At 40.0% G+C, this 12,281-nt stretch overlaps 2 protein-coding genes across 2 annotated transcripts; both read right to left on the bottom strand.

Moving 5' to 3' along the window:
* Positions 1-544: 544 nt before the first annotated feature.
* Positions 545-5,375, bottom strand: LOC139737997 (histamine H3 receptor-like). Its single transcript, XM_071648664.1, has 2 exons — positions 5,361-5,375; positions 545-1,726 (listed from the first exon to the last, which is right to left on the bottom strand). The coding sequence occupies exons 1-2, from the start codon at positions 5,373-5,375 to the stop codon at positions 545-547; spliced, it is 1,197 nt and encodes a 398-aa protein (XP_071504765.1).
* Positions 5,376-7,401: 2,026 nt separating this feature from the next.
* On the bottom strand, positions 7,402-8,601 carry LOC139737996 (histamine H3 receptor-like). The gene has a single exon (XM_071648663.1). It carries the CDS (start codon positions 8,599-8,601, stop codon positions 7,402-7,404), a length of 1,200 nt encoding a protein of 399 aa, XP_071504764.1.
* Between the last annotated feature and the right edge of the window lie 3,680 nt (positions 8,602-12,281).

Below are 12,281 nucleotides of genomic sequence, written 5' to 3'. Positions count from 1 at the left end.
ATTAATTGCGAAATTATATATGGTAGGATGATTTTTGATACAACTGACCTACACATACGCATCAAATGTAATAAATCGAACATTTTCAAAATCACAGCTCCCGATGGTAGCCAGTAACTTTAACGCTAATCACTTCATATCACGGAATGTCTCACTTATCACACGCACACATCAATTGGTGTGTTGATAGACAACGTGTTTACAGACATCATACTGACCACTGCTGACTGTTGCAAACACTAAAGAAATGACCAAACTCTAGAGTTCGCTAACTACAACTAAAATGACCTGCTGAGTTTAGACACTTTTCTATTAATGTTGTGTGTGCGTTTGTGTGTTTTTTTTAGTAGAATTTTACTTCGAAATGTCCACCTTGCCCCCCCCCCACCACCATTCATCAAAGAAACTGTGAGAAACCCAAGTAAGTAACTTCAGAAGATCAATAACCCACTATCACCACAATGTCTGAAAATCATTACAATTTTCGCTCGCAAAAACATTTTCTGTTTTCCCTGCGTCTTCCCATCCGCAGGCATGCTCAGGACTATTTTCTTCGCAGTCGCTCAGCCCTGGCGGAGCAACCGATGAGGCGAAACGCGTTGCTTCGGAACTGCTTGTAAGTCAGGGCATAGAGAAAGGGGTTCATGGCCGAGTTCAGCCACAGGATGTGTTCAGCGACGTCCCACACGGTCTGCGAGAAGCACGCCCCGCCGCAGAAGGCGCTCACGATGATGATGACGTTGATGGGAACCCAGCAGGTGCTAAACACGACGACGAGTGGCGCCAGTTTGGAGGCGATCTTCATGCTCTGTCTCATGCGATCCTCCATTGACCAGGTTCCGGCGCCCTCAACGTCCGGGTTGCTGCTGCTCAAACAGACCGTCTGCGAGATGGTTTTGACCTTCACCTTGGACGTCGCAGGGGCCCTGTGTTCTCTTTTGTCATTCGACTCGAACGATTCCGCTTCTAGCGATGATGCGTCGGTAAACGACGGCGTGTTGCCATCGCTAGAGGTCACCTGGCGTTTGATCTTGAAGCGACGAAATTGACTCCACTGCCCCTGGATGTGAATGAAAATCAGTATGTTCAGGACCACCACCGCTGCAAAAGGGACCGAGCAGACGAGAACACTTATCACCAGGGTAGCGAGAGGATCGGTAAGGTACTCCATGACGCAGATAGTGTCGAAATCCACTGGGCTGTCAATTCCAAGAAACCAAGTCCAACCAAATGCTATCAAGGTCCAGAATATCGTAAGAGAAAGCCATGTGAGTGTGATCGCACTGTTCACCCGCTTGTGCGTCATGAACGTGATATATCGTATCTGCTTCTTGAGAAGACAGTATCGATCGAAACTGATGAACACCAGCATCATGATCGACATGGTGACGGCGACGAAATCGATCACGCCGTAAATTTTGCAGCCGTATTCGCCGAAGGGCCATCGGTCGATGATGACCTTGGTGAGGTTGACAGGCAGCGACGAAAACCCAATGAGGAAATCGGCCAGAGCTAGGTTGAAGATGATAACGTTCGCCACTCGTTTTCGCAGCCCTCTGTCGGTGAGAAACGATACGATCACGAGGAGGTTGCCGGTAATCGTAATGACGATCACGAGGCTATAGAGACAAGGGATGATTATTCTTTCGAAGTAGGAGTATTCGATGCTAGGTGTAGTGATATTAGAGGAGCTCTTGAAAACCACACCCGAGGGGAGATCCGTGATCTAGAATAACCAAGAGAAGAGAAGAGTCACAAATTGGAATCACATTGATAGAATGCATAGCTTCCAAAACACATGTATTTTTTTTTAATGAATCACATCCAATGGTTTGTTTTGAAAAACTAAACGAGCCATTAAAAGAGAAAGTTTGCAAGTAACGGTAGTGCAACTAGGAACTTTTTATGAATATCTGCCGCAATTGAATATCAGGATGTCTATAAAATTAGTAACTCGACTTCATCAGCGAAACAAGACGAGAAATTACCAACGTCTGGTCAGTGTAAGATATGATTTTTAAGTTGAAGTCGAAGAAACGTCCCATCAACGACTTCGATTAGGCTTACAATGTTACAGAGTACTATAAAATGTGATAAAGAAAACTGCAATGCTTTACCTTAATTCTCCATAATTATTATCACTCCATCGCTATATAGGAATATAGCAGTCATATAAAAAAAAAAAATATTGTTTAACATTGGGCTGGCGGAGTTTCAGAAACAGGTGACCTAGCTGATAATTGTTTTCTTAATGGTTTGTTCTAACACCAATGTAAATAATCATGGAATAATCATGACGGTAAAATCCATTAACTCACAGATCTTGGTGAATAATTCTAATCATGTGTTTCTTTCACTGCTTCGTATTTACACAATATGATCACCTCTAACATGTCTGATGTCAAACTGGACACGTTTGCCAACTGTTCCTTCACAATTCAATTTCAAATGTGTAGCTTGAGAATGTTTTCCTTATCAATTTAGACATGTATAACGCTGCTGGGGCGACAAAAACCTCTGATGTCAAACGGTCAGGAGAGTGCAAAAAAAAAACAACCCTAAAAACAAACAAACAAACGAGTATGGCAGCCCATAAACTATAATAACAAGTGGGATCGCCTTTCTTTTGACATGCCGTAGTGATTTAAATTTCTAGGTAAGACATCAAGGATTTGGACAAAACATCCCTTAACTTATAATCTGACAGTTGATTTAAAAAGTAGTTTTCACCAAAGTTTGAGATACAAGGTCCTGTCACTTAAGCGACAATGATGTTGTTAATGATCTGAATCAGGGAGTAGCCATTAAATTAGAGGCAATCGTGTTGTACCGAAATAGCCTGTAAGAATATTCAAATTTTCCGCGAGTCGTGCATTACATCATCCAGTATGCTTTCTGCTCTGTTTTACATAAACCTTCTACTGCTAACGTTGCTCACTCTTATCCCTCCTCCTCCCACCACCACTCCCTCTGTGTGTGTGTGTGTGTGTGTGTGTGTGTGTGTGTGTGTGTGTGTGTGTGTGTGTGTGTGTATGTGTGTGTGTGTGTGTGGTCTTTTATAACCACTCTCGGGCAAAATACGAAATAATTGAAAATAATTCACTTGCACCAATAAAGAAAGTCTGCCAAACAATACGCCTCGCCATGCTGCACAATGATTGGTCTCAAAGGGATGATACATTTTCGGTTGGGATGGAGCTTCAAGTTTTTTTTTTTTTTTTTTGTGGGGATTTTAAGGGATAAGGAGAAACTTCTCTGAAATATGAAAGAGCCTACAGTTCTAAGAGGAATTCAAAGTTTATTTGATGAAAATTGATTTTGAAGTGGCTGAGATATCCAAAACAAAGCGATCCTGATTAAAGATGGGACCCGCCTTTTATCAGGATCGCTTTGTTTCACTTTGTTTTTTGATATCTAAGCCATTTGAAAACCGATTTTCATCAAAACTAATAAACTTTAACAGTTCATAGAGTGGCTTCTAAGTATCTCGCAAAAAGTTGCGAGGTATCTCGCAAAAAGGTTGAATCCTCACCTCAATCGTAACTACTAGTATACCTTCCCTTTAATTATGAAAATAAAACACGGGAATACAGATTTGGCCATTAGTATCCATCAAAGCATAAATTATTACTCCCGAATGGCTGCCATTAGAGATCTACTCTGCCTGTCCTTGATTTAGGCCTATGTTGAATAAAAAATAGCAAGCTCTTTTTGACTTGCATGTCGGCATTGATGACGTGCGGAATTATCAATTACCGTATATATAATTATCCCCCGTACCATACTGCGATACCTTTCTCTCTGTTATAAATTGAAAGAACGATATTACGATAGAAATTTGCGATTTTCATTGACATGATGCTGTTAGAGATCACATATAGCAGTGCCATCATAGCCATTTTAGGACAGAAAACATTCTTGACTGATTTTTCTATCTGGGCAAAGGTACCGCTCTACTAGCAAACTGCATACTTGAAATCTTCTTTCACCCAAAAAGGAGCTAAAAAGAATGTCACGATATTAAACACTTTAAAAAGTATCGTAACTATTTATAAACAAATAAAGATATAAGATGAAATGATTAAACATGGCAATGGGAAATGTAGAAGAGAAAAAAAAATGAGCACAACGTTTTCTCTGGCCTGCTGTAGGTGTGAAAGTTTTGTTTTTATCTTTCCAGTGCAACATGTGACTTTCTCTGTTGTTGTTGTTGTTGTTGTTGTTGTTGTTGCTTTTCAAAGATGCAAAAACTGAAAAGACAGAGATTATTGTGTGCGTGTGTGTGTGTGTGTGTGTGTGCGCGCGCAGGCGTGTAATTGATGGAATCAAGAAAACTACTCATACTTATCGGTTAATTTTACATATCACACTATGTTGCCCCTTCAATTTTTTTTTTTTGGTCGCATGGAAATAAGTAGAAAACGACAGAAAAACAAAATCCCTTACAAATGTCTTATTGTTGCCGCATTAAAGTCACATATCAAATACAAATAAGCTCAGAAGCAATGTGAATAGGATTTATATCAATATTTGGTTTTCTCGTGGGGTAGGGATATACCTGATAGGCCTACATGATTGTGAAAACTAATGTGTTTGGTAGTTAGCCAAAAGACTCATTATCAAAAGGCTTTGAGGTAATATTCTATCTTCTTTTATTCTTTTCCGTTTTTATGTTGCTAAGACGAGATTGTTATCGATATATACTATACGAATATTCCAGTCGATTTTGTAGCATATTTGCTACGGAATAAGAGAGATATTATCATATCTGATCAGATCTTACTTCAGACCCACCTTCGTGAATTCTTGTGCTTGAGAGTTATTTGCTCTGCACTGGAGAAATCAGTCGTCCATCAAAAAAAGTAAGCACCTTTTTAATTGATAAACGGTATACATGAAATGCATACTTTGTATTATGTATTTCTTTTGCTGATCGAAATGAAATTGAGCTGAATTAAAAGTGAGCTTATTATGACGTAGAGATTTGAGAGCATGCAGCTTAATAATTGTCTCAATTTTCATATTCAATTCCAGTTTAGAGTTAATTTTGTACAGCCTCTCGGTGATTAAAGTTATCACGAAACATAATTCCCGCCAGCAGGTTAATAAGTGCAGTTTCAGATTTCAGACTCCCAGTTTCAAGCTCGAAAAGTACATTCACGGCAGAGGTGAGGTTGTGTTTGTTTGCTGGCCTTAGTTTTAATGAAAATAGATTTGGTCGACTTTATTAGAGAGTTGCATTGTTTGTAATAGTGTGGCTTCTTAGTGATACATACGGCAATTCATCACAAATAAATGAGTGCTTATATTCTAAAAAAAAAAATGCGACGGCTTATTATTATACCACAACAAAAACTTACCTCTGTGAAATCCATAGTGAAACTTCGTTAATGGTGATAAAGCACTGATTGTTCTCTTGGTTGTTGTTTTTTAACACCTAGTTGTAATCGCGGATCAAAAAGTTTAGACGTCGAGAGTTGCCTGGAGCCAGACGACTGAAATTCCCCACAGTTCATCAAAATGGACAAAACGGCCCAAGCTCAACGCCAATACCAACTGCTACAAATGAGGTTGCCTGACTTTCTCCAGTAAGTATGATGTAGATTTCTTGACTTTCCCCTCGCGCCAGGGGAAAAATGTGTTTTAAGTACCAGCGGTTTTCACTGCTGGTGCGACATGTTCGAAGATGTTTTAATACGCCTACTGTCAGGGGGAGGAGCTAGGGTCATTTACAGTGTGCGGGGCTGGGATTGGTTGATTAATGGCGTAAGTAATCCATAAACATGATCCAACACGTACGTATATTGATCTATATCGATCGAGAGGGAGCTAGGAAAAAAATTGCTCAAGGTAGCCAGTTATGGATGATGTCACATTTTGGTGCACGTGGTCCACTCTGCTTTAGAGTAGTCTTTGGTGATGAAAATGAAACATTGGAATGATACAAGACAGCTGCCTTGTCTATTTCTCCGGATACCTTCCTTGTATAAAATCTATTGAGTCATTAGTAAATGTAATTGAACCGTCCGTCTTATTACTCCCTAAAGAAAAAAAACTGCCCGTCTGCTTTTTTTTTTGTGTGTGTAGTTGTATGTTTTACCATTTTCATTGTTTTCATAAAATGATAGTCAAATGTCAACAGATATATGGCAGAATTTTTTCTGTGGCACACCATTCTCTTGGTAAAGTCTGAAAATTCTTTCAAATAAACATAACTTATAATAGACACAAAAAGTGCAGTGAGCTATTTTACATGATTTAGAAAATTGACGAAATGATAGTAATATTGTTGTACCTTCTAGGGAACTATAGGCCATTAGCCCTATGTACGGAATCTACAGTGAAGGGTTAAACTTTCGAGTTGCGGTGTGAGTACTGTAACACCAAATTGTAACTATTCAATCATTACAAATGTAACAACGACTACAGGAACATTGATTTCAGTCATGAAGGCTTGCTACCAACTTGGTATCACGCAATGAGACACGATAACCTATACAAATAAAATAAAATTCTGCAAAAAGAATAGTGGGCAACGCGTATAACATCATCATTGGTGTTTTACAGATGACGGAGGGAGGAGAAGACAGAATTTTGCTCTCTACATGAGAATCCAAATATGAATCCAACGTCATCTTATCTGATACGCAACCTCGACAGTGACCCCTTCTGGTATTATTCGACTTCGATGGAGAATATCACTACCATTGTAACTGCCAGTCCTTTTAAAACACTGAATCTTAAAGTAAGGACTTACCTCTCTGAAACAGATCTTGCCCCAATCTGCATGTTCTGTATACACGTATAAATGTGCATCTTTACAGTAACACATAACAACACAAAGAAAGAGCCCCCCTCCCCCCCCCCCCCAAAAAAAAAATAAATAAATATAAAAATAAAATGACAAGATAATGGCATGGGGATTGTCCCAAGAAGGTTTTTGACGAAGTGTCACATAAGATGTATCTGTTACAGACCGCTAGTGTCATAATTCTACTGTTACGATTTGATTGTTGAATGCTCCTTCTATGATTGTTTAGTTAGTTTTTTTTTGTTTTTTTTTACCAGAGAGTATTTATAACGATTATTTATCATATTAATCAGTCATATCCAGTATCATCACATACCCTGACATACTTGTTATTACCGGCTATTTTTGCCTCTGATATGCCTTCAATTTACGAAGTCATTTTCATTTCAAAAGTAATCATTAAAGATTACAAGAACATCTTATTTCATTTCAAAAGTAATCATTAAAGATTACATGAACATCTCATTTCATTTCAAAAGTAATCATGAAAGATTACAAGAACATCTTAACTTCAGGCATCAGATATATTATCTAATTGAACCTAGCCATTTTATGGGACATGTTATAGCTTGACTTTACATTCAAACTTTCTAATGACGCACAGCTTTTCCTGATGTGCAGCGGCAGCAGATGAACTTTGAAAAATTACGCCTGTAGCCCTTGTTGGTCACGGCGTAAAGAATTGGATTCAGAGCAGAATTTGCCCACACGATGTTCTCTGCCACGTCCCACACCACTTTGCTCACGCACGAGCCGCCGCAGAAGGCCGACACGATGGTGATGATGTTGTACGGTAGCCAGCAGAGGTTGAACACGACCACCAGAGGAGCGAGTCTTCTCGCGATCTTCAAACTCTGCCTCAGGCTCCGCCTCAACCTCGCCTCCGGCGACCGGTCACCGTGGGAGACGGCGAGGTTCGAGTTTCTATCAATGCATATCGTCTGCGATATCGTCTTTATCGAGCTCTTCGCTTCCCCTTTCGGTTTGTTGACCTCACAGCTTCGAAATTCGGAAAGACGTGCTACAGATAAGTTGGTCGGTTTTCCTGACGTCCTGCAGCTGCTGTTAAGGTATGTTTCTGAAATCGATCGCTTTAGTTTAATGCGTTGAAACTGACTCCACTGTCTCTTGATGTGAATGAAGATGAAGAAGTTTAAAACCCAGACACCAACAAAGGGAACTGAGCACATCGTAGTACTTATCACTAAAGTGGCGAAAGGGCTCGTTAGGTACTCCATAAGGCATTCTCTGTCGAAATCTACACCACTGGTCCGGCCAACGAAAGCCGTCCATCCAAATGCAATCGTTGACCAAAATGTTATCACCAACAACCAGGTCACAATTATTGCTACGAGTACGCGTCGGTGTGTCATGAAAGCTGCGTACCTAATTTGCTTCTTTAGCAGGTAAAGTCGGTCGGTGATGAACAAGATCATGGCGATCGACTGCGTGACCGACACGTAGTCGACGACCGCGTAGAGTTTGCATGCGTACTGCCCGAACATCCAGCTGCCGCTGATGATCTTCGACAAGTTGACGCTGAGCGATATCGCGCCGACGAGGAGATCCGCCACCGCGAGGTTCAGGATGATGAGGTTGGAAACTCGCCTGCGGAGTTCGACGTCCCGGGCGTACGACGCTATGACGAGAATGTTCCCGACAATCGTCACAGTGATGAGAACGCAATAGGGGATGATTGTTAGAACAAACGAACTTGAAACCATCGATGATGCTGATGATGTTATTAGACTGGACTTTCCGCCATGAGCAAAAGTTGAGTTGAGATTCATGGTGTAGCTGCAAGTAACAGAGATTTGCCATCTTGTACACAAAACTGGAATCCAGTGGGAAACAGTACACACTGGGTAGATTTTAGTTTGTATTGATAATGCTCCCACAAGCCCAGTATTTTTTTAAGTATCATGTATGCATAATCGTAATCTATGAGAAATATCGTGTTAAAACTTCTCACTTGAGCACTTTTAAATACGACTCGACTTTTATCTGTCCTCCTTAATTCAATCTTAATTTTGAGACCAAGGTTGTCAAAGCGCTTAAGGTTTTTTTTTTCACATTCATTGATCTATAGAGACACAAAGCCAGCATGTTCTCGCACTCACACAGTGGAGTCTGAAACTGGACCATTTTGACGGCTAATAAACGTTGTCATTATGTAATAACTTAAATTCAAGTTTATTTGTATTCAAGTTGCTCGTCTTTAGGTAACGATCTGACGATGCTGATAATGTCAAATATATGGGTACCTATTTATCAAAATCGTTGGGACAATCTCAGTCAAAAAAGTGTAGAATATATCATAGGCAAAGAAGTGAAGTTATGTGCACTCACTGCTTTGGACAGTCAGTGAAATGGAGAGATACTATTACAGCAGTTCATATCCGAGAAATACTCTACATAGGACTTACCTCAGAACCAGAATTCAGAATTGAGCGGGATGTTATTTTTGCCTAGAAAAAGGAGGAGCGAAGGAGCCGCGTCACCATAGAATGGAGAAGGAAATCAGTGGGACTCCGACAAACCTCCTGCCCTTCGTAAAGATGCCGAAAAGGACTAATCCATGAACTCGTTAACATGGTTTCTTAAGTGGTCGAGATTACAGACTTTTTTATTTAAACAGGCAAAAATGCCCAGGGGAAGAAGCCATCTCTGATTGGATAAAAACATAAATAATGATGACATACATGATTCTCCTGCTTAAGATGCCTGCGCAAAGGGAAAGAAATAATGTCCCTTTTTGGGCATGCCCCTTTTGATACGCCACTGTCATTAATGTCATTGTTACCGTGATGGGGTTAAAAGCTTTTGCCTATAGAGCCAAAGCAGGAAAAATAACCTTTTATTTATCTAATAGCCTCGGCATTGGAATTATTATAGCAATTGCCGGCTTTAAGGGAGAGTGAGGGGGAAAACGAAACCTTTATTTCCGTTATGCCACTTTAATGAAGGCTTAAAAAACAATCGTAATGTACTGAAGGAGATAAAAATACCGACCGCGAAATTGCATTCATGGGAGCAGAATTAATTCTCGCTCGCCTTGAACTTGAAAAAAAAATAGAGATTTACAGACGAGGGAGCAAAATGTGAGAGACGTAATGATTCCTGCGTAAAATGGTACTCATTTGCTTTCTTTAATTTGAGACATGAATAGAGCGTAAATGATGAATATTGTGCCAATAAAGCGCTGCAGTTATTGAATCTAATGGGATCTAATAGCTATTATGTCTCTCTCAAGCATTTTAGAGCACTGTTTGTACTGTTTAAACAGAGCTAGAAGACGTAAGAAACTATTGCTCTGTCTGAACCTGATAAACATTTTTGCCGCTACTCAAGTCAATTTCTGTAGGTCTCATAAAGTTGGCCTATCAACAAAATAACAGATACGAGGTGTCTAGATTGTACCTGCCCAACCCCTATCATAATCGCCTACTAATGTTTCAATATAGCATACCACTTGCATATTGTACGAGTATTATTGTACATTGCACTTTGCACATTCGACAGTGGTTTTTGATACCTGCGCGTCGCATTGTGACGTCACACTTAAAGAAGCACGTCTTTACAGTTATTGGTACTAACTTGCGCGCAAGTTTCATTGTTGAGCGTAGCAACACGAGATCGAGACTGGCCTCTGCATTGTCTTACGTGGGACTCCCCAATCTTAATGACAGAAGCAGAAGATAGTGTGAGAATTCACTGGTTGAAACATTTCATTCTAACAATACTCCGATTTTCGTCCAAAGGTCGCCCACCTAATGCTATTAAAGTTTAAAAATTTTATCTTAGACAATTAACAGGCTGTGAGAGAAAAAAATGGGTAGCTGCTCTTCATCCGAGACCCGCGTGATTGAAATCAAGCCACAGCAGACCGAGGAGCCCGAAACTCTCCGGGTGAAACTCAGTGGCGCCGCGGAGAACATCACAGCGGACTCGCTGCGAAAGAAAGTGTGCGACGAGCTGCAGGAGTTCGCCAACCGCTTCGAGGTGCAGGCGACGTCGAGAAAGGAGAACTACCTGATCACGATCAAAGCCCTGCCGGGAGACGACTCGGGCGTGGTGGCGACGACTTCGAGGAGGCTCAAAGGCCTCATCAACAAGGGGGGCCTAGCTCTAAGCGATGACTGCAAAATTGTTAGCTTCAAGCTGTACGAAACGATGTCAGATGACTAGAAAACTCCTCGCACCTTCCTCATCAATCCTCATCTAAGGAGAGACTGTGACCCCGCAAAACACACTTTTTTTTCTATTCACGGTGTAAGTACTGCAAATCATACGCAGAAATGCATGTATTAACTGACATAGCATTAAGGGGTGGGTGAATCCATCATCAAGATTGTGGCCTACGCTTCATCATGATAATGCGATATCTATTTACAGTTGAATCGAGTGATTAGACATTCCGGATCCTATAAATGCTAGTTGTTAATTGGAATATCTTAAAGGGATGATATAGTTTTGGTTCGAGATGGGGAATCAGATTTTTTACTTTTTTAGGCGAGATAATTAAATACCTCTCACACGAAATATTAAAGGGCATACAATTCTGAGAGGAATATTTTGAAGTTTATTATTTGATGAATAATCGGATCGCTTTTGAATAAGCTGAGGTATCCAAAAACAAAGTAGTCCAATAAAAGGTGGGTTACAACTTTTATTAGAACCACTTTTTTTAACGGGGTTTTTTTATATCTCAGCCATCTCAAAAGCAATTTTCATCAAGTAAACTCTGAATGCTACTTAGAATGGTATGCTCTTTAATGTTTTACAAGAATACATTCTAATTATTTTGCAAAAGTTAAGATCTGAATCCCCATCTCAACCAAAACTATGCCTTCCTTTTAAATCACTATGTGCCTAGGCAAATTTGAAAAATGCAATTCCATGCAACTATGTCTGTGCACGTATATGTCGAAAGAAAATTAGAGAAGGTCCGTACAAGAAAAACAGTAAGAGGAAATTGTAGGGATTAGGAAAGGAACAAAATGAAATACTTATCATGAAAGCGAGTCATGATTTCACAGGTGTCTGTGAGAGTGTTCTTTAACTGAAATTGGAGCCCCTAATTAGCCTCTGTTAAACTGACGTTAGTTGCCTTCTATTATACCTTTCTTTACTTTCTTTATTCCAATGATACGTTGTTTTCTTTCTTCAATTTCAAAGACGCTTTACTCTCTCTAAACCTGTAATTCGTTCCTTCCTCCTCCCTTTTTCTTCTTTTCTTGTATTCTCCTTCTGTTATTCATCTAAATTCCCTGTTCTCCTCTTGTCATCCGCAGTTTTCACATAATGGCGCCATTTGATGACTGGACTTGTTCATACGATGTTTCAAGCAGTGGATATCAACGAGCTGAATTTCCATGCATAATCAATCATTGATTGTGCTGAATGATTAAAGTAGTACAGCCGATTTAATAAGCTACATAATTAAGATGCTACATAACATTTGAAGGAA

The sequence above is a fragment of the Diadema antillarum genome, unplaced genomic scaffold (genome assembly GCF_040938485.1).
Source record: "Diadema antillarum isolate AM-2024a unplaced genomic scaffold, OU_Dant_1.0 seq00000718_RagTag, whole genome shotgun sequence".
NCBI lineage: Eukaryota > Metazoa > Echinodermata > Echinoidea > Diadematoida > Diadematidae > Diadema > Diadema antillarum.
Note: the sequence above shows the minus strand (reverse complement) of the source record. Positions and strands in the feature narration are given on the sequence as shown.